Below are 21747 nucleotides of genomic sequence, written 5' to 3' on the forward strand. Positions count from 1 at the left end.
TCCTAAGTCTTCAATAAGCCATTGTCATTGGCAAACTCTCACTCCTTTTATTGGATGCTTTGTCCGTAGTTAATAACACTGTGGTCAGTTTAAAGAATTAGTGACTGGGCTATGGAGAGAGCTCAACTTAAGGTGCCTGCTGTCAAGGAGCCAAAATTGGTGTAAAGATGGAATCCCAGCTCTGAACTGTAAGCGGAGACTGCACTTTAATTTCCCGGCTGCCCAGACCCAAATGATCACACAGAAACTATATTAATCACAACACTGTTTAGCCAATGACTTAGGCATATTCCTAGTTAGCTCTTACATCTTAGATTAACCCGTTTCTATTATTTTATATTTTACCATAAGGCTCGTGGTTTACCGGTAAAGTTCTGGCGTCTTTTTCCTTCAGCAGCTGCATGGTGTCTCCCTGACTCTGTCTTCTTTCTCCCTGCATTCAGTTTAGTTTTCTCACCTAGCTCTATTCTGCCCTGCCATAGACCAAAGCAGCTTCTTTATTAACAAAGGGTAATAAAACATAGTCACAGCATACAGAGGGAAATTCCATATCACCAAGCAGGCAGGGATAGTCAGCACTCTGGTGCTCTCTTGCCAGAATAGTTTTGGGGTATTTTTGGTTTGGTTGTACTAGCTCTGGCTGTCTTGGAACTCACTTTGTAGACCAGGCAGGCCTTGAACTCAGAATGGCGATGCCAAGCATCTTGAAGGCACTGTTTGTCAAAGCTCATACCTGCCTCTCCCTCCCAAGCACTAGGATTAAAGACGAGGGCCACCACTTCCTGGCTATCCCTTGGATTTAATACTAATCAAAATATTAATTTCCAGGCTTTTAGAATAACCTCACGTTAAGCCTCAATGCTGACAGTAATACACATTTTTAAAATTCCAATAAAGCTGGGTGAGATGGTACATTCCTGTAATCTTAGCACCTGGAATGTTGAGGCAGGAGGATTGCAAGGTTGAGACCCAGTTTAGCTACAAAAGATCCTGCTTTAAAGGGGATGGGCACTAATAACAGTTCTACTGAAATATATGTTGTGCCTAAGACACATAGCTACTATGTGTACCTGTTTGCTCTCTCTTCCTTCTTGAGGAAAGACTATTTCTGACCCCTGTAACCTGACGTCCACAGCACTGATAGTACAGTACAGGTCCTGGACTGTGATGTTCTGACCTATAGCTGTACAGTTTTTTACAAATGTTTTTCTTTTTTTAAAAGAGACAGGATCTCCTTTTTTCAGTTTAAGCTGACCATGAATGCATGATCCTTCTGTCTCAGGTCTGAAACACATTACTTAGCTTTGAAAAAGTGTCTAATGTGTATATATCTTTTCCAAATTCTTTAATTTACTTTAATAAAATGTTCCTAGGTGAGCTACATGGAAATCTACTGTGAGAGAGTACGAGATTTGCTGAATCCCAAAAACAAGGGCAATTTGCGTGTGCGTGAACACCCGCTTCTTGGACCCTACGTGGAGGATCTGTCCAAGCTGGCGGTCACTTCTTATACTGACATTGCTGACCTCATGGATGCTGGGAACAAAGCCAGGTATGGTAGGAAATAGACTGATGACTGAGTCCTTTGGTATATTTTGAGGTCCTTTTTTCCATTGTAAGGATTGAAACCACATTTGTAACTATTAAGTTGTTTTTAATTGCAGAGTCCTTTGAGTCTTGGCTATGCTGGAGCGGTATAGGCTTCAACACATTAAGTATATGTCTTTTCATTAAAATGGTGCATTGTTGAAGCAGGTCAGAACTTTAGTTAACTCTTGGTATTGATTTAAGTCATGGTAAAACATTAGCTGTAATGTCTAGATGAGGCTGTGGTAGTAATTGATTCTGGAATAAATGAGCACCAAATGAAGAATAAAAATTAAACGCTCTAGTGATTACTAAAGGGATAGCTGGAGTTTAAAGAGTGATTCTGATGGCTGCCTTTGGAGTTGTGGGGTAACTTGATGGGCTCACAAATAAGACTGCACTTAGAGCAATTGTGTCAGTGACAGTCCTTTAGTCTGAGCTCCAGACTGTTGTCCATGATTGTTATGTGTGGTTGTATAGAGCCTGCTACCCATTTCAATTCTCATGGAAGAATTCTCTTGTCACATGATCACCTTTGGGTTTATTTAGGACAGTGGCAGCTACCAACATGAATGAGACCAGTAGCCGTTCCCACGCTGTGTTTACCATTGTTTTCACCCAGAAGAAGCACGATACCGAGACTAACCTGTCCACTGAGAAGGTAGGCGAGCTTCTGATCTCTTGTCGTGAGGAGGTTTTGTGGAGACCTGTGAGAAACCCCTTTTATACTACTACGCTCTGCTAGTTTTGGACGGGATAAGTGTTGTTCTTTGACTTTGTGGAGGTGGTTTTTAATTCCCACTCAGCATTTACCCCACACCAGTTTTCAGTGTGGGTATTTAATAGAACTGAAAGCTAGAAAACACAGTTAAAATATAATTTAAAACTGGGTCTAATAGTTTACTTATGTCATGCAAGACAGTTAAGTAGTTCTTTCGGGGGGAAAAATACTTTTTCTTCTTGCCTGGACGACAGTAACCATTGATAAAGTTATTGCAGGGATGTCTGCAGGTGGTCAGGCATGCATGGTGTGCTTCCTTCTTGGGAAATAACTTTGTAACAACTCCAATATTGTTCAAACACCTTTGCTTGTTTGTTTCTGTTACTGAGAATTGAACTCAGAGCCTATTACATGGTAGGCAGACCCTCTACTACTGAGCTGTCCCCAGCCCCCTGTTTTCCTTTGTCGTTGTCTGTCTGTTTTTCTGGTCCTGAGGGTCGAAACCCATCAAGCATACTAGGCAAGCTTACTCCAGCGACTGTTGATTGTTAATTTCTCATTTTGTTAGTGGTTAAGTATCTTAGAGCTTGGAATAAAATGGCTTGCTTTGAGTTATGGCTTTGCTACTTTTTAGTTACATAACCTTGAGTAAACTTCCTTAACCTCCTTGTGCCTCTATTTTCTCCTTCTGTAACACTTCAGAGAGTTGTTTAAATGCTTATGGGTTAGTGTAGGTTAACTTCATGTAATAATGCCTGGCTCCAAGTTACTACTCAGTATTTGTTAATTTTTAGTTGTAACTAATAAAAATATATTTATGATATGACAAACTCTTAAGTGGCATTCAGTAGTATTCTTTTTGTTTGAGGTGGGGTGAGTGAGGTGCTAGGAATTGAACACACTCATATTACTTAAGTGCTTTCCCCTGTGCTGTATCCCTGGTGTGGCACACCTGAATCTAAATTTATTTTACTGATCCTTAGACAGGATGCTCTGCCCTTTGCCCTGTAAAGGGAATGCTTTCTGCTAGTGTTGTCACTAAGAGCTAGAATCATTTTATGTTTAGTGACTATTTTTTTGTTTCTGCTAATGAGACTCAGGGTCTTTTGCGTTTCAGACAGGTGTTCTGCCATTAGCTGTACCTCAGCTTAGAAGCTTTTAAGTCATCTCTTCTTTTGTTCAAACTAATTTGAAAAATTTTGTTGAGGTATTATTAAGGTGTTATATTGAGGTCTTATAAAGGTATTATAAAGCATTATCCATGCAGTTCTTAATACACTTTTTGTCACTATAGATTAGTTTATATTTAATGATACAGTATATATACTACATTTTTGCCAACTTTCTTTTGTTTATGATGATTTTGAGGTTCATTTGTGTTATGTTGATGGTTTGTTCCTTTTCCTTGATGACAGATACTTCATTATTTCATTCACCTGGCCCTGGGAACATTTGTGCACGTGTGTGTAGATTTGTTGTTTCTTGTTTTTCTGATTGTTCTTTGGTTCTTTAGTTTGACCTAGAGCTCACTCAGCTCCATGAGCCTCCCAAGTATTGGAATTGCAGGTTGTACACACCGTGCACAGCAGGTTATACACACCATGCACAGCTGGTTGCACACACCATGCACAGCTGTTTATACACACTATGTACAATAGGTTGTACAAACCATGCACAGCTGGTTATACATACCATGCACAGCAGGTTATACACACCATGCACAGCAGGTTATACACACCATGGACAGCTGGTTGTACACACCATGCACAGCTGTTTATATACACCATGCACAGCTGGTTGTACACATCACGCATAGCTGGTTGTACACATCACGCACAGCTGGTTGTACACATCACACACAGCTGGTTGTACACATCGTGCACAGCTGGTTGTACACAGTGCACACAGCAGGTTATACACACCATGCACAGCTGACAATTTGAATCTTTATTTTGTTTTTATTTGTATTGGTGAATACTTAAGAGTAGTATTAAGTCTTGTGTCAGATGTGTGTTTAGTTTCTGGTTTGGGTTTGTTTTGTTTTGTTTTTTGAGGAAGGGTTTCTTTCTTTTTTTTTTTTTTTTTTCTTTTTTTTTTTTTAAATTTATTTATTTATTTTTATTTATTTATTATGTATACAATATTCTCTCTGCATGTATGCCTGAAGGCCAGAAGAGGGCACCAGACCTCATTACAGATGGTTGTGAGCCACCATGTGGTTGCTGGGAATTGAACTCAGGACCTTTGGAAGAGCAGGCAGCGCTCTTAACCTCTGAGCCATCTCTCCAGCCCCCGAGGAAGGGTTTCTTTATTATCCTGACTGTCCTGGAACTTATCATGTAGACCAGGCTGGTCTTGAACTCACAGAGATCTGCCTACCTCTGCCTCCTAAGTGTTGGGATTAAAGACATACTTAGCTTCTTAAGAAACAGCTAAACAGTTTTCAAAATAATTATTGCCACTAGAAGTATAGAAGAGCTCCAGCTGTGGCTGGGCAGTGGAGGCGCACACCTTTAATCCCAGCACTGGGAGGCAGAGGCAGGTGAATCTCTGAAGATTTGAGGCCAGCCTTGTCTAAAAAGTGATTCCAGAACAGGCTCCAAAAAGCTACAGAGAAACCTTGTCTTGAAAAAAAGAGAGAGAGAATGAGAGAGAGAGCTAGAGAGACAGAGCTCCAGTTGTTCGATCCTTCATATTTCATATGGCAATTTAATAGGTTTCATGTGTGTGTCTGTGGGTGCGCATGTATGCACATGTGCATGCATATAGAGGTCAATGAATGTTGAGGCATGACCTCAGTATGTATCTCTGGCTGTCCTGGAACTTGCTGTGGAGACCAGTTTGGCCTGGAATTCAGAGAAATTCATCTCCATTTGCTTCCTGGGTGCATGGACTCCTGTCTTTGTTGTCAAGTCTTAAATTTATTATCACTGTACAGAGCAGACTGTCTTTGAGCTCATGGATGATCCTCCTGCCTTTGCTCTGCCTCCTGAGTATTGGGATCACAACCATGAACTACACACCTAAATATCTTGCTTATTTTTTAATTTCCATATTACTGTTCTTTACTTAGGTCAGTAAAATCAGCTTGGTGGATCTAGCAGGAAGCGAACGAGCTGATTCAACTGGTGCCAAAGGAACTCGATTAAAGGTATTTATTTTAGCAAAATGATCTAGTCAATCAATGTTTTGTAACAAGGGCCTACAAACTGTAGCTATGGACCAAATCTAGTTTCTGCCTGGTTTTACAAATTAGTTTCTATTGAGAGATAGCTGTGATTTTTAATTTATATATTGTTTATAGTGTTACTTATTATTTTGATACAGGCTGGCCTAGAACTTAATATGTAGCTAGGATGGGCTTGATCTCTCTGTATCCTGAGTGTGCCACTTTGTCTCTTTTATGTGTGCTTTGTGTGTCCTAGCCAAGCACACTACCAGTGTGCTTTACCCCAGCCCTCTGTGACTGTTTTTTTATGCTGCACTGGCAGAATTGCCTCAGAGATGATGTGACCTACAAAACCCAATGTTTAAATCTATTTTTTAATGAAAAAATCTATCAATTATTGATTATAATTTCACTGAAATGGTAAGTTAGATAACAAAATAGAGAAGAGTTTTTGATTAAGAGTGAGAGTTGTATTATATTTTGAGAAATGGGCAAAATTTGGGCAGATGGAAGAGACAGTAAAATGGGAATCGGATGTACAAGATAGTGAAGTAAGAACATGTGAGCTCAGACAGAGCTGTTGTTTTACAAGGACAGGACTTCCATGTTGGTGAGCTGTGGGAGGAAGGTTGCTTCTGTGAGGTTTCACAGCGCATGCAGAAAAGATGGGGAGGTGGGTGTGTGCTCTCAGCTTGTTACCAGGTGAGCAGAGGAAAGACCAAAGGCTACATACAGGTGTCTTTAGAGCTTCTGTCTTAAGGAAGCAGATATGTGGGGCTAAGAGGTGACTCGGGGTAAAGTGCTGCTACTCCAGGACCTGCGCTCAGATCCAAGCACCCACAGGGACTGGGCTGGTGTGGGGAGCAGGGAGAAGCAGATGTGCTCAGCTTGGAGCAGTATGAGTGGTGTGCGCAGTAGAAATTCTTTGCTGTGATTCTTTCGTGTTTGTATTTATTTTAGGAAGGTGCAAATATTAATAAGTCTCTTACAACTTTGGGCAAAGTCATTTCGGCCTTGGCGGAGGTGGTAAGTTTTCTGTTCCACTCCCAGAGGGGGTGTCTGCTCAGCAAGTAAACTGCCGATACTTACGTGTCTTTATGTTTTCGGCCTTTTTAATGTGGTTTTTTTAATTTTCAAGTAGGGCTAGGGTATAATACAGCTTTGTACTGGAAGTGGACTGAAAACAGCTATACCTGTGTAAAGCTAGAGCAAAGACTCAAAATTTAACGAATTTTTTTGAGCCTTACTTCATACCTTATAATCCGATATATTTTTTGGAGTATTTTGAGCAGTGTGGCTTTGGAGAATGATGTTAATTTATAAGCCAATAATATATATTTTAAAATATAGTCATTTATCATTTAATGAGGTGAATGCGTTCTTAGAAATGCACCATTAGATGATTTTTGTCATTGAGTAAATTAAAAGAATACACTAAAGCAATGGGGAAACTGTATGGTGATATGTAGGCGAGTCTCCATCAGTAAGTGCCCTGTGTTGAACAGAATTAAGTGTACTTGTATGTTCTATATGACTGGCAGTATAGTAGGTTTGTTTCCACCAACATTTCTATAAATAATGCATTGTGATACCACCTGAAGAGAGCAACAACATTGTAACTTTTCAATTCCATTATAATCTTAACAGACCATCACTGTCTTTGCAGTGCATATGTGGATTAAAGTCTTTGTTTCTGCAGCACTGGCACACTAAAGCTAAAACAAAGTTTGTATAGTTTTCATTATTTAGGTTTAAAATCTAAGGTAGTTTTTGTATGCTCTAATTTAGATTAATGGGTGATTCAGATCACTTAGAATTAAATCTTTTCTTGTCTCTAGAAAGTACTCTGATTTCCATTTATTCTAGAGATTTATCCTGTGTTCTTTTTCTCTCCTTGAAATGCTTTCATTTGTAGGATAACTGCACCAGCAAGGTACGGCGGGGATTAGTCACACTGAACTAGCCAAATGGTTTGCACATTTTTAGAGGATAAATAGGGCATCAGTTAGAACAGAACCTTCACAAAGGGTTTGTGGCTGTTTTTCTGGCTCTAGAATTTTGAATGATTGTTTAGGATGCTGTGAATCATGAGACTTCACACTAGAAATAATTAAGGAACATAATAGAATATGAATAATAGAATAGAAATAGAATAAAGGAAGAAGAGAGAAATTTGAGGAAGCTTTTGCATTGTATCATGATGCTTGCTCCAGCGATCTGTAAGAGTGTCTCTTAATAGTTCTGTAAACCACTCCAAAGAGAGAAGCTCATATTTCCTTGTAGTCCTGGTCTAAAGCATAGCTAATTTGTTGAGATTATTGCAAACAAGTAACATAAAACAAGTAAGATTATATATTATTAATACATCTCTATCCTTTTTTAACTTATTTCTGACAATTGAAGCTTATGAGTAATGTAAAACATTTTTGAAGTAAATGCTGTAGAATCAATTTAAACTCTTAACTAAAGCTAGAGACGACTCTTCATATCTTCCTTTACCCAATAGCATAGATTTTTCTCTTCCGTATATTTCTTTACAAATATTCTAATTTTTTTGTTATTATTATGAACAAAAATATTTAGAGCTCCTAATAGTTAAGATATATAAGATAATGGTATATTTTCTCTTCCTTTTATTTCTATACAAATACTCTAAGGTTTTTTTTGTTATTCTTCTGAATATTCTTTTAATATTCAGAGCACCTAATAGTTAAGAATTATATGAAATAAGGTCAGGGTAGAGGTAGTATTTGCATTAAAATGTTTAATATTCAAATGTTTAAATTGTTTTTGACATCTCTTGGGTCTTGTTTTAAAAGATTTTCTTTTTTTAAAATATTTATTATGTATACAATATTACAACATTCTGTCTGTGTGTATGCCTGCAGGCCAGAAGAGGGCACCAGACCCCATTACAGATGGTTGTGAGCCACCATGTGGTTGCTGGGAATTGAACTCAGGACCTTTGGAAGAGCAGGCAATGCTCTTAACCTCTGAGCCATCTCTCCAGCCCAAAAGATTTTCTTTATTATTGTTGTGGGCAGGCATGTGTTACGGTACATGTGTACATGTCTGAGGACAGCTTTTGTCAGTTGGCTTTCTCCTTTTGCGAACCAAACTTGATGTTTTCTAGTATATCAAGTCCTGAGCCATATTACTGGTTATGTTGTTTTTTAACTCCTTGTCAAAGATATGTGCTTGAAGTATTTATAACTGAAATACTGAGTTTGTTTTAAAATATTAGCAGGTCTAGAGATGTGGATAGGACATTAGTGAATAGTATTATTGTTAAATTTACTAAATTTGTTCCTTAATAAACTACATATTTGCTGAAGCATTTAGACCTTGTGCCTGCGATTTACTCAAGTGGTTTTGGGTAATGGCAAGATAATAATAGTTAAAGCTACGCGGTAAGTCTACCATGTGTATTGTAATACTATTTTCTTGACTTTTTGTATTGTAAAGATTTTAAAATAAAAAAATTTTGCATGTGCTTTTTGAAGAATTGGGTTGTGAGTGAAATGTTTCAGTCATGATGGAATTCCATTACAGTTTGATTGTTTCAGAAGTTTAGATTTGTTTGCTTTTCATGTGAATTTTCCCCCATAACATTGCTAAAATTATTCTCTTCTCTTTGATAGAGTAAAAAGAAGAAGAAAACTGATTTCATTCCTTACAGGGATTCTGTTCTTACTTGGCTCCTTAGAGAAAATCTAGGTATGTTGACATGAGTTCCCGTTAACTTTGTAGATGTCATTTTAGTACTGTCTAATAATGTCTTTTATGGCTCATTATTCCATGTCTGCTTTGGAGAAGAATCATCTCTAGATGATTCGTAGTAAACTTGAGTGCTTTTTGTCTTTCTCTGGTTTTGCTTTTGGTTTCCCCTGGTTGGATTCACTTACTTCATGACACTGAGGAGCAGTTCCTGTCTTCTGTACTCCATACAGCCACTTAAGATGTTGTTCCTTCTTCAGAGCTCCCTACTCCTGCCGAGTCTTATTTTATGTGCCCGAGTGTTTGCCTCCAAGTGTGTGCCTGCTGCCTACAGAGCTTATAAGGCAGCATTGGATCCCCTGCGACCAAACACTGCTGCAAAAGCGGTTAGCGCTCCACCACCGAGTCATCTCTCTGGCCCTTCCTCAGAGTACTTAGAAGCTCATAGTCCTTCCCATTTTACATAGCCAAGTACATGCTGCATAGTCTTTTTGTTGTTGCTTTTTGAGACAGGGTTTTCCCGTAGCTAATAGAGCCTGTCCTGGAACTCACTCTGTAGACCATGCTGGCCTTGAACTCACAGAGATCCACCTGCCTCTGCCTCCTGAGTGCTGGGATGAAAGGCGTGTGCCTGGCTCACCACGTAGTCTTACTGCTCCTTACTCCTAATGCTTTTTGATCCATCAGCCGTTCTCCTCATCCTTGTTCCTTCTCATTCAGAAAAAGCATCCAGTCAGTTTTCCCGTCACAGAGCAGTTTTGGTGGAGTGGTTGACTTGATTAGAGTGGTTGTTTAAGATAGGGTCATGTGCGACCCAGGCTGCGGTGAACTCCTGCTACAGCCTCCTGTGCAGGAACTACAGGCATGTACTGCCATACCTGGTTAGAGTGATGGGGGGGCGGTCTGAGCAGGAGATTCAGAGAGCAGAATGTGAAGAAAACAGTGCATAGCAAGGGAACATTGAAGAATGTTTTTGTGGGGCTGGCAAGAGCACTGGTTGCTCTTCCAGAGGTCCTGAGTTCAATTCCCAGCAACCACATGGTGGCTCACAGCCATCTGTAATGAGATCTGGTGCCCCCTTCTGGTGTGCAGGTGTACGTGGAAGGAATGTTGTATATATAATAAATAATGTTAAAAAAAATTCTCCAGGACAGGCTTAAAGCTACAGAGAAACCCTGTCTCGAAAAGAAAAAATCGTAAATAAAAGAATGTTTTTGCGTTCCAGGCGAGGTGGCACATAGTTAAAATCCCAGCACTTAGGAAATGAAGGCAGGAAGATAGCCAGCTCAGACCAACAAGGCTACAGGAGACCTTGTCAAAATGAACAAATGAAAAAAGGAAAAAATTTGTTGGCTTTTGATTACATTTCAGGGTCTGCTCTCAATTTTAACATAGTAAATAAAATTCTCCTTTAAAAACGAGTGTAATTTGAGATACTCATACTTTATTTTCTTAGGTGGCAACTCTCGAACTGCAATGGTTGCTGCTCTGAGCCCAGCAGATATCAACTACGATGAAACTCTGAGCACTCTGAGGTACACTCCTTTGGTCTCAGTAGCTGAGTAGTTTTGTATGCCATAGGTTTTCTTTTTTTTTTAAATATTTATTTATTATGTATACAACGTTCTGTCTGTGTGTATGCCTGCAGGCCAGAAGAGGGCACCAGACCCCATTATAGATGGTTGTGAGCCACCATGTGGTTGCTGGGAATTGAACTCAGGACTTTTGGAAGAGCAGGCAATACTCTTAACCTCTGAATCTCTCCAGCCCCCGCCATAGGTTTTCTTACATGTTGAAGGCTATCATGATCTTTCATTCTCATAATATGGGGGGAATTATTTTTGTTATGATGGAGTTTACTTCTGTGGCTTCCAGATTCATTGGAATAAGTAAGAGCTTTTTTACAGGAAATATGTTCAAATTACTTGAGTGAGATATTGGATAACTTTTAGATAATAAAATTGTCTTATAGTATTCATTTATGTTAATAGAAGCATTCCCTTTTATAGATATGTTTAAGTTGTAAAAAGTAATACAGTTATCAGCACATGTAGCTCTGATAAATTACCAATGGAATATTCATTAAATTTTTATATATAGATTTTAATCTGAAACTATCTTCCCTTCTCCTATTAAAGATGTTTTTAATACAGACTAGGCTTGAGCCTTCTCTCTGGTATTTATTTTTGTTGTGATCTTAGCCAAATCACTTAAGTTCTTCTGAGCCTTTGTCACCTCTATAAAGTCTCTTACAAATAATGTATTTATCAGGGCTCTTCAAGTGTTTGCTTTAGAGGCAAATGGTATGTTATTTATGAGAAGTAGAGCCTCTGAGAAATGTCAAGGATGCATTTTCTTTCTGTATCTAGATATGCAGATCGTGCAAAACAAATTAAATGCAATGCTGTTATCAATGAGGACCCTAATGCCAAGCTGGTGCGGGAGTTGAAGGAGGAAGTGACCCGACTGAAGGACCTGCTTCGTGCTCAGGGACTGGGGGACATCATTGATAGTAAGTGAGGAAGTAGCTACAGAGTCTTACTTTCCTCTCCAGATTTATAGACTTAAAAAAAAAAGCTTAGGCTGGGTGTGGTGGGCACTCAGGAGGCAGAGGCAGGCTGGTCTCTGTGAGTTCAAGGCTAGCCTGGTCTACTTGGTGAGCTGCAGGACAGCCAGAGCTACATAGTGAGACCCTGCCTCAAATAAAAAAATAAGTAAGTAAATAAAATAAGCTTAGATTTTAGAGACTCGATGAAACTAAGTGGTAGTAAAAATGGTTTTACAAGTTTTTGTCTTAAAAAAAAAGCCAGTGAAATGAGATAATCTCAGAATTTCTTCATGCAGAATGTCTCCCAAAGCCATGTTAATGTTAAGTTCATTCTGAAAAATTAACCACTTCATAAAAGTATTACTTGGAAGCTCTTGTTTCCCTGGATTGGTGCAGTAGTAATAATGCTTGTGTAAGGATTCACCAGTCCTGTCTACTTTCAGATTAGAGTTCCCTTTGAATGACCCTGCCCTCTGGGGAAAAGTGAAGAGAAAAGGCTAATTCTTGCTAAGTTCAAGAGCTAGACTTTCAGAAAGTACTGCTGCACAATGTTCTTTATAGTGCATGCTTTTAAGACTTCAGTCATCTCTGTGTAGAGTACGGAATCCATTTTTTTCTTAGTTATGGTTGGCAGTGTAGCTCATTATTCATCATTATTGCTTAGCATGTGCAAGGCTCTGCTTTTAGCCTCAGCACTTAAAAAAAAAGTTCTTGCCATGAAATAAACTTTTCAGATAGAATATGGGTTTATTTAGTAAAACATATTTTTATTTTTAATGTAAAAATATTATATATTTTGAAATACTAATAGATTTCAATTTATCTCCAATTTATCTCTTAGTGATTAAAATCTGAATTTTAATTAATATAATTTGTGAAAATGATAATATATATTACTGAATTTTCATTTTCTTAGCTTTCCAAATGCCAAATCTCACTCTATGTCACTATTGAGTCTGAACTTTGACCCTTCTTGTGTTTTCCCTCTTGCTTATCTTTAGTTGACCCATTGATCGATGATTACTCTGGAAGTGGAGGCAAATGTGTGTATATCGTGTATTGGCCGTGTCCCGTATGCTGACTTGCTAATCGGCTTTTGCTGCTTCAGCCTTACAGCGAGCTTTGCATGCCAGCAGCCCTAACAGGGAAATCCCAGACAGAGTGTAATGTGAAATCAAATTCTCTTGTTTATGCCCTTCTCCATTCAGCAAAGTAACTTAGTGAATTTTAGTGTGTGCCTCGAATGAAGTTGAGAGGCGTAAGAACTTGAGTCTTCCACTCAGTCTTCAGTGTTTCTACAGTTTATAAGGCCAGTGATGGTAGCAGCTCACTTTATTGAATGTCTGTAATATCCCTGGCCCTGTTCTAGGCACCATAAACATAGTATCACTATTAACTCTGTTAAAGTATCACTATTAACTCTGTTATCGATAACGTTACTTCATCCTCATATACTTTAGCCAGGAGTGGTTCCTTCTCTGAGCTGCATGGTTAGGCAGTTTAACTCAGAGCTCTTGTTTTAATCACTACTATGTCAATACCCCCTTTTCCCTCTTGATTTGTTTCCTTTTATGAACCAATTATTTAATAGGAAAATTCCTTTTTAATTAGCATTGTAAATGTGAGTCTGTATAATTACAAAAATCATTTCCAGTTAGCCAAACTGTCTGTAATTAAAGAACCCTCTGCGTGCTGGGTTAGCACTCACCTGTGCTTAGATGCCATTGGTTTTCTATGTATCTTGGGCCTTATCTTACTTGATCATTAGGTAGACATTTTTCCTCTTAAATTACAGTTAAAATTTTAAAATAGATCTCTAAAGTATATGACCTAAATGGAAATATATATATTGCAGAAGATCACAAGCCTTTTTTTCGATATAAATGTTAAGTTGACAAGGAAATAGTTGCTTATGCTTTTAATAAAATTGATCAAGATATGTCAAATCTCAGTTTGGGGATTTTTAGATTCTGTTGATCTTTTTATCTGTAGGAAGCCATTTCAGACAAGGGAATACATAGGAGAACTCAAATGTAGTACTGACTTGAGCCCAGAGGACTGGCATGCCCAAACACACTTGTGGCTCTTGGCCTGGAACAGCTCTGTCTGAGATCTCCAAAGCTAAAGGATATTGGTGTGGAGAGGATGCCTTCTTGTTCTTGCTTTTGTGTTCAAGGTGCTGCTGCTGCTGGCCTGTTGCCTATCCCTTCTCTGAGCAGCTGTGGCATTTCCTGAAAACCATGCATGACTAAGCTTTAATCTTATATCCACAAAGGAGAGCAGCCCTGGCTACTCTGCAGTTTTCCTTTGGTTTAGGGCTTGCATGTGTCCACGGGACTTTCTAATCTCCATCTACCCCTGTTTCCCACCTTGTTGCCATCAGCTGACAGATGATTTTTTGCTCCGATTCCTGTTCACTTTTGCAAGCATACCTCTTTGCTTGTTTCCCCGTGTTCTGTATTTGCAGATGGTAGTTTTCAAACTGTCTTGAAGCAACTACCACAGGCTTTAAGGGGATTCAAGAACTGGTTTTCATTAAATAGTAAACATTAGTAAACCCACAGAGTGACTGTTTTTCCCAACTACTTCTATTGCCTTATCCTTTAAGGAAATGTAGTTTTGATATAAATTCAATAATGTAGATTTTCTCATATTTAAATCGAGAGCCAGCACGATGGTTGAGTGTAAAGGAGCTTACTACCAAGCCTGGGGACCAGACTGAGGTCCACATGGTGGAAGGAGAGAACTGACTCTCACAAGTTGTCCTCTGACCACTCAGGAACACACACAAAATAAATAAATGTAATAAAGAAAACTTTTAACATAGAAATGCAAATGTATGTCGTGGCACCCACCTGTATTCCCAGCAGAATCAGCACTCAGGAGTGGGAAGCCAGAGAGTCAGGAGTTCAAGGTTATTCTCGGCCTGATAGCCAGAATGAAGTTAGACTGAGGTGCATGAGACCCTGTCTTCAGACAAAGAAAACCAAGAAGATTGTACCAGTAGCAGTGGTTTCTTTGCTGTCATTTGAGAAGGATGATTAATGAATGAAATTACAAAAAAGCAATTCAGTGAGCGTTGTTATTGGTAGACTTTACCACCCCAAGTTGAAGATCCTAATTTCCAGTTGTGAGCTAGACCTTGGTCAGTGAAAACATGTCTCTAAAACTGGGCTGTCATACTGTAAAGGAGACTTAGCAGTGCCCGGTGATTGTGCTGTTAGACACATAAGGGCTTTACTTAAATCATCAAATAGTTTTTCATTTTTGTTTGCTTTGACTCAAATGAAAAATACACTAAAACTTGTTAATTCACTAATTATTCTTTCCTGTTGAAATAACCATTCAGTACAAAGTTATTATCATACTTCCTCAAAATTCGTCTCATTTCTACAATTACTTATTTTAATTTAGAATGTATTTTTGGCATATTAAAATGCTGCTATGCACAGACTACTAGATGCTCAGAACCGTAACTAACATCTGCATTAAATGCTGAGCTCGGCCAGTGTGCGGCACTAATTGCTATCCCTTCTGTTAAAAACTCCTGGAGTTTAAAGCTGCAGTCAGGCTGTATTGAGGACGGAGGACAGCAGGAGGAACTGAAGGGCCGCAGTTTGCCTGTTTAGAAAGGACATTGCTGAAGTTCTGGTTCTAGCTCCCATACTTCACACTTCTAAATCCAGAAGTGGCTGACTGCTTAGGATCGAATATCACAGGGCGACATGTTTTAGAACTGCCATTTGTACAGTTTAGAGCTTGTCTTTGTGTGTCAGCGTGTGTTAGTCTTGCGCTTTGATGCTCTCCTTTCTCACACTGGTGTTCCTTCCTGTCTTTTTTCCTCCTCTGCTTCTCGCCTTCTCTTTTTCTACCTTCCCTTCTTTCTGTCTCCCAGATCTGAAAGATTTTCAGAACAATAAGCATAGATACTTGCTAGCCTCTGAGAATCAACGCCCTGGCAATTTTTCCACAGCATCCATGGGGTCCCTTACTTCATCTCCATCTTCATGCTCACTTAGTAGTCAGGTGGGCTTAACATCTGTGACCAGTATTCAAGAGCGGATCATGTCCACACCTGGAGGGGAGGAAGCCATTGAACGTCTAAAGGTGAGTCTGAAGCTTGGAATGCACAACACTTTATGTCATTCCAGAAGGCAGAAGTAGGACTGAATGAACATCCCAAAAATTTTGTCTTAGCACATGGAGATGCTAACAGTTAGAGGTACTTTGACAATGAAATTGTTTGCTTCTTAAGTTAATTTTTTTTTTCAGAATGTTTTAGTTTGACTTGGCAAAGATCATAATTGAGCCATGCAAAATAGCCATTGAGTAGAGACTTACAATAATTTGGGGATAGTTTATAAGTCATAGTGAAGTTGCTTGTTAGAAATTTAGTTTTAAAGCCAGACATGTTGGCATGAGCCTGTTGACCCAGCATTCAAGAGGTGGAGAAAGGAGAATAAGGCATTCAGGATCATCCTGGCTACATAGTAAGTTTGAGGTCGGCCTAGACAATATGAAACCCTTTCTAAAGTGGTAATAATTACATTTTAAATGGAATAACTAGATGAAAAACTTGGTTTTATTGAAGATAGAAGTCTCTATAGCGCCATTCCTCTGTTAGTAAAATTAATATACAATTAACTGGAAGTTTGGACATTTGAGCATTATTAGGTTACATGAAGCTATAACTTTTAGAAGTCCTCACAAAGCCTTTAGTTATGAGAGAAGCAGGCTTCCTCCTGTCTGAGGCCCTGGGGTCCCTGGGCCATGGCGCTGTACATTTGCCGATTGCCCGCTGTGTTGGCTACAAATACCTGAGAAGAAGCAACTTCTTTCATCTCACGGTGTGAGGTCAGTCTACATGGAAGCCGTGTCTGTACAGTGTGAGGCTGCTTGGTCACATCTTTGTAGGTGAGGAAGCAGAGGAAGGATAATGCCAGTACTCAGCTGCCTTTCTTCTCCCCCTCTTTATTTCAGTCTGGGACCCCAGTTTGTAGGGTAGTGATCCCACATTCATGGTTGGCTTTCTCTCTTGACTTGACTTCCCTGGTAGTACTCTCACAGACAGTGAGACATGTATCTGATTAACTGTAACATTATCCCTGGCTCCACCTCTGTGGATGGACCATTCTTTTAGGCTGTTGCTGGCTCTATCCACTTCTGTCTTGTCTCTGTGTGAATTTGAAAGTCAGAGGCAAGCTGAGAAGGACCTGGGGGGAGTTGGGAGGACCTTGGTCTTAGCATAGAGTGGGGAACCCTGATGGCTCCTTGGCCTTGAGAGGGAGGGAGGGGAGGTATGGGTGGAGGGGAGGGGAGGGAAGGGGGAGGAGGGGAGGGAAGGGGGAGGAGGAGGGGAGGGAAGGGGGAGGAGGAGGGGAGGAGATGGAAATTTTTAAATATAAAAAAAATAAACCATGAGAAAAAAAAAAAACAAACAAAAAAACAAAAAAAACAAAAAAAAAGAAAAAAAAAAAAAACAAAAAAAAAGAAAAAAAAAAAAAAAAAAAAAAAAAAAAAAAAAAAAAAAAAAAAAAACAAAGGCAGTGCCTGTCCTCTTCCCTTCAGTGACTACAATGGGAGCAGACAGGTGTCGTCACCTGTGGTGCTGAGAACAACTGCCAGCCTTCTTGCCAGCCCTCAGACCCTATCAGGAGCATCTTGTTTTCTCTCTTTGGTTCACTGCCTCTAGGAATATTGTTTCCCTCTACCTTCTGGCCTTTGTGTTGGAGAGAAAATTCACTTAGAATCTGGGGAGTTACAGCCCTGCTACCAGTCAGGGATGCTCTTCACCATCACTCAGTTCTCCCATTTACTAATTGCTGCCCATTCAAAGATCCTTAGAACAGTGGTACTCCAGTAGGAGGTGAAGACAGAAAGAACCGGGCAGTGGTGGTGCTTGCCTTTAATCCCAGCACCCAGGAGGCAGGAGCAGGTAGACCTCTGTGAGTTCAAGAGTCAGCGAGGGCTATGTAGAAAAACGCTGTCTTGGAAAAGGCAAAATAACTTGTTGAGCATCTTTACTACTGAAATTGAATCAGTGTCAGATGCTTCCATTGTAGTTTTTGGTGAAGCAGTAATGGATTTTATATGAAGTGGGCTTCAGAGTTCTCTTTCTTATCGTTCCATCCTTTCCCTTGGCATTTTACCTACTTCAAAAAGAAGGTACACCAGAAATAAAACCAGTGCTTTTGTGCCTTGATTCATGAAGTCAGTCAAGTTCTAACATGCCTGGCAAAAGGAGAGGAAGGAGAAATCTTTCAGGGATGCGAGGTACAGGGTGATCTCTGCTGTTGTAAAATTGAGTTGGAAGCTTTCCTGTAGACTTTATTGATGTTCTGTGTGGGAGAATGTGTTCATTCACAAATTTTCTCATAAGTAGGGGTCAGTGATCATGTTGCCAGCATTTAGGAGAAGTGAAACTTCCCTCTTACTATTTTATATCCAGTGTTCACTTTAGCGATTTTGAATCCTAACTATTAATATATTGTGCCTTCCTAAATAAACAAGATTATCTTTTTTTCGCCTCTGGTATAAAGGAGAATTTTTTTTTCCAGAACCAACTGAAAATAATGCCACATGTTAGGAGTTACGACAATCACTAGGTTTTTTTAAGAATTAGGTCACCCAGTGTCTTCCAAATGGCTTCTAGGGAATAATGCTGTCCTTATTCAAAGAACTCTGCCCTCAGCTGCGTAATCTCCTTAAAACAAAGCTGTAATATGTTAATCAGCAAATAAATTGCTCTCTTAATTTTCCCTGAAACAACATAAGTAAAAGCTTTCTTTCCCTAGCTTTATTCTAGAGTGCAATGGCTTCTTTACCGCTTTGTGTTCAGTCCATGCGGTAGTTCACTGAAGCATAAGCGCCTTAGTTCTGCTCTTATTTTGTGAATGGTGAGAATTCCTTCGGGACAGACCTGCATTTTAATGATGCAGGCAGAGAACATCTTTGGTCCAGAGTGTGGGACAGCATTTGTACAATACAAACGCTTGAGAATGTCTTAGGAGCTGCATTCCTAAAGCATGACACTACAAGAGGAAAACACTGCAGGGGAAAACAGCAACAGTGGAGGCTAATTCATTTTCCTAACGGCTTATTTGCCTTTGCTTCTCTGTATTTTGAACTGGAGACCAGTGTTTGTCACTGCTTTGACATAGGTGCTGCTACTTCTTTCTCCATATATAATGCTAATATCTCGATTCCTCTGTAAACCTCTCTGGCAAAAAGAAAAAAAATAGTGGTATGTGATTTTACTTTAAAGCCACAGCATGAACTGAAATCCCTGTGTGTGTGATTTGGTCTTTTTATTTAGTAAAGTTTCAAACATGCATCTGTAGACTCTGGCTCTAATGTTTATAGACTGGCATCAAAGTCAGTACTGTGTGTGCCATTGCACCGACTTAGCCTATAAATATCCATAAACATCCATCCCAGGAACAGGCAGGGCAAATGCTGTACTAAGCAGTCTTAGTCAGAAAGCATGCTGTCCAGTACAGTAAACCCTTAGCTATCTGATGGCTTCCGGGAATGTTCCATGGAGTAATCGTTCAACCTTCTGAATGTCAAAACCTAAACTACCCTGTGTGTGTGTTTGTGTGTGTGTGTGTGTGTGTGTATCTGTGTCTGATTTATCCTATCAAATTTTCTGCCTTCTATTGAATCATCAAGAAGAAATAAAAAGCTGGGCAGGGTGGCACATACTGTAGTCTCAGCACTTGGAAAGCTGAACCAGGAGGACCAGGAATTCAGCATCATCCTTGACTAAACAGTGAGTTTCAGGCCAGGGATGACTTCATGAGACCCTGTCACAAAAAGGCTCTCATACCTCATAAATGTAAAGAAAGTCAGGAAGACCCGGATGGGATTGGGTTAATTACATAGTTTTTTTTGTCTTCAGTTTTCTTATCTGGAGCGATTATGCACTAAAGGCTTCCTAGTGAGCCACTCAATTGACATTTTCTTTAGCCTGGCCTTTGAGTTTTTAAAACTATAAAATGTTTAAACATCATAAATATTAGTATAATTTTAGATAAAAATTTTAATCATACTTGAAGCCATGATTAAAAAAAGAAGAAAGTGCTTGCATTTTTGAATGTTTTATATTACCTTCCCAGCACGCACACACACACACACACACACACACACACAGATTCACTGTTTCCATCATCCGTCTTGTGCTCACACACACACATTCACTGTTTCCTCCCTCTGTCTTGTGTGCGCACGCACCACACACACACACACACACACGGATTCACTGTTCCCTTCCTCTGACTTATGCACACACATACATGGATTCACTGTTTGCCTGTTTTTATTAGGAGTTGGAAGGTTTGTGTGTCTGAGGGTTACTTAGTTTTAGATTTAATATTTATGATTCTTACCTTCTAAAAAAGAAGGGCCCATCACTTTGGATTCCTCCTTTGTCTTCTAAAAATATTGTTTGTTTCATGCTTTCCTTGCTGAATATGGTTTGTTAAATTCTGTGCATCCTTCTATAGGAATCAGAGAAGATAATTGCTGAGTTAAATGAAACCTGGGAAGAGAAACTTCGTAAGACAGAGGCCATCAGAATGGAAAGGTTGGGAACTAACAATCTGGGATGCTGCTGAGTTTTCTGGGAAGTCTGAGTTGATTTCGTAGTAAGAAAAGATGAAAGAGGATTAAAAACAAGGGCACTCTCCCTACCTGACACAGCACAGACACATCCACAGGGGAGTGCATGCAATCACATTTACACTCTGAAGTGAAATCTGCACCTTGAAAGAGTCTCTAAGGCAGGGTTCTCAGGTGTGGGTCATGACCCCTCTGGGGCTTGACTGACCCTTTCACAGGGGTTGCATATCAGAGATTTACATTACGATTCATAACAGGAGCTAAATTACAGTGATGAAGTAGCAACAAAAATAGGTTTATGGTTGGGGTCACCACAATATGAGGAGCTGAATTAAAAGGGTGCAGTATTAGGAAGGTTGGGAACCACTGCTGTAGGCAGTCATGTGCTTAATAGTTCCCACACTTGAATGTTGCTTTCAGTTGAGAAAAGTCATACTAAATAAAAGAGATTTTTTTTTTCATTTGTAAAAAGTAGATTTTACTTGGCAAAGGCCCATATGCAGAGAGCTGTGACCCTGTCTTTAGAGTTATTTCATCTAGAACCTTTTGGGTAAAGAGTATAGTTTAGCTTGCAAACTTTTCAAATTCTTGTTCTGTCTATACTGTTGGAATAAATACATGCTTCTTCTTTTTTAAAGTCAGTTCTTATCTTCCCCCTTTATGAAAATAAGGGAGAAATGAGCTCCAATGTGCTACCAGTAAATGTAACCAAGAACTTTCTTACTCGCGTTAGATTTTTTTGAACTAGATTTATTGGGACAGGTGAGATGTCTCAGCACAGAAAGGCACTCTCCACTCAGGCCTGTCATGAGTTTGATCCCTGGGCCCCACTTAAAGGTGGAGAAGAGAATCAAGTCCACAGAGTTGTCCCCACATTAGGCACTCAACACGCGCACACACACACACCAAACAAAAACAAACAAATAAAATGAACAGAAAATGAAAAATCTTCCTAGAATTACTGTGCCAGAATGGGGGTGAGATGGGTATATTGGGAAAAATCACATTTACAGACCATGCTTCATATGCCCAAGCCTACCCTCCCACTCACCCCAGTATTAAGTCTGTGGCTTCACTGATGCTAAAGCCAGAGTGCTGACCCCCAGGTTACTTTGATTGCTTTCTTAGATGCTGGGGAAATTGTGTTTTTCAAATTGGATGTACAGACTTAAGGAATAAGTCTTTCAAAATTTCAACTGAGTGAACAGAAATTTAGCATGGGGACATTCTCTGACTTATTTTAAATATTGTTTCTCTCTCCCACTCTCCCCCCGCCCCCCGGAGCTGAAGACTGAACCCAGGGCCTTGCACTTGCTAGGCAAGCACTCTACCACTGATCACTGATCTAAATCCTCAACCTTGAATGTTGCTTCTTTTAAAAATAAG

The 21747-nt window shown here is 39.5% G+C and overlaps 1 protein-coding gene across 5 annotated transcripts in view; it reads left to right on the forward strand.

Moving 5' to 3' along the window:
• The window catches only part of Kif1b (kinesin family member 1B), a 131205-nt gene that overhangs the window by 41501 nt on the left and 67957 nt on the right, over nucleotides 1-21747 (forward strand). For 3 of the 5 annotated variants that reach the window (XM_038332666.1, XM_038332662.1, XM_038332664.1), the window contains exons 6-14: nucleotides 1374-1552; nucleotides 2137-2248; nucleotides 5382-5459; nucleotides 6438-6503; nucleotides 9119-9194; nucleotides 10651-10729; nucleotides 11564-11706; nucleotides 15716-15849; nucleotides 20247-20326. In XM_038332666.1, the coding sequence (XP_038188594.1) occupies nucleotides 1374-1552; nucleotides 2137-2248; nucleotides 5382-5459; nucleotides 6438-6503; nucleotides 9119-9194; nucleotides 10651-10729; nucleotides 11564-11706; nucleotides 15716-15849; nucleotides 20247-20326 (947 nt within the window). Of the gene's footprint in view, nucleotides 1-1373; nucleotides 1553-2136; nucleotides 2249-5381; nucleotides 5460-6437; nucleotides 6504-9118; nucleotides 9195-10650; nucleotides 10730-11563; nucleotides 11707-15637; nucleotides 15850-20246; nucleotides 20327-21747 lie in introns of all 5 variants that reach the window. The other 2 variants (XM_038332661.1, XM_038332663.1) reach the window with 1 other exon arrangement.

Source organism: Arvicola amphibius, chromosome 6, assembly GCF_903992535.2.
Source record: "Arvicola amphibius chromosome 6, mArvAmp1.2, whole genome shotgun sequence".
Lineage (NCBI taxonomy): Eukaryota > Metazoa > Chordata > Mammalia > Rodentia > Cricetidae > Arvicola > Arvicola amphibius.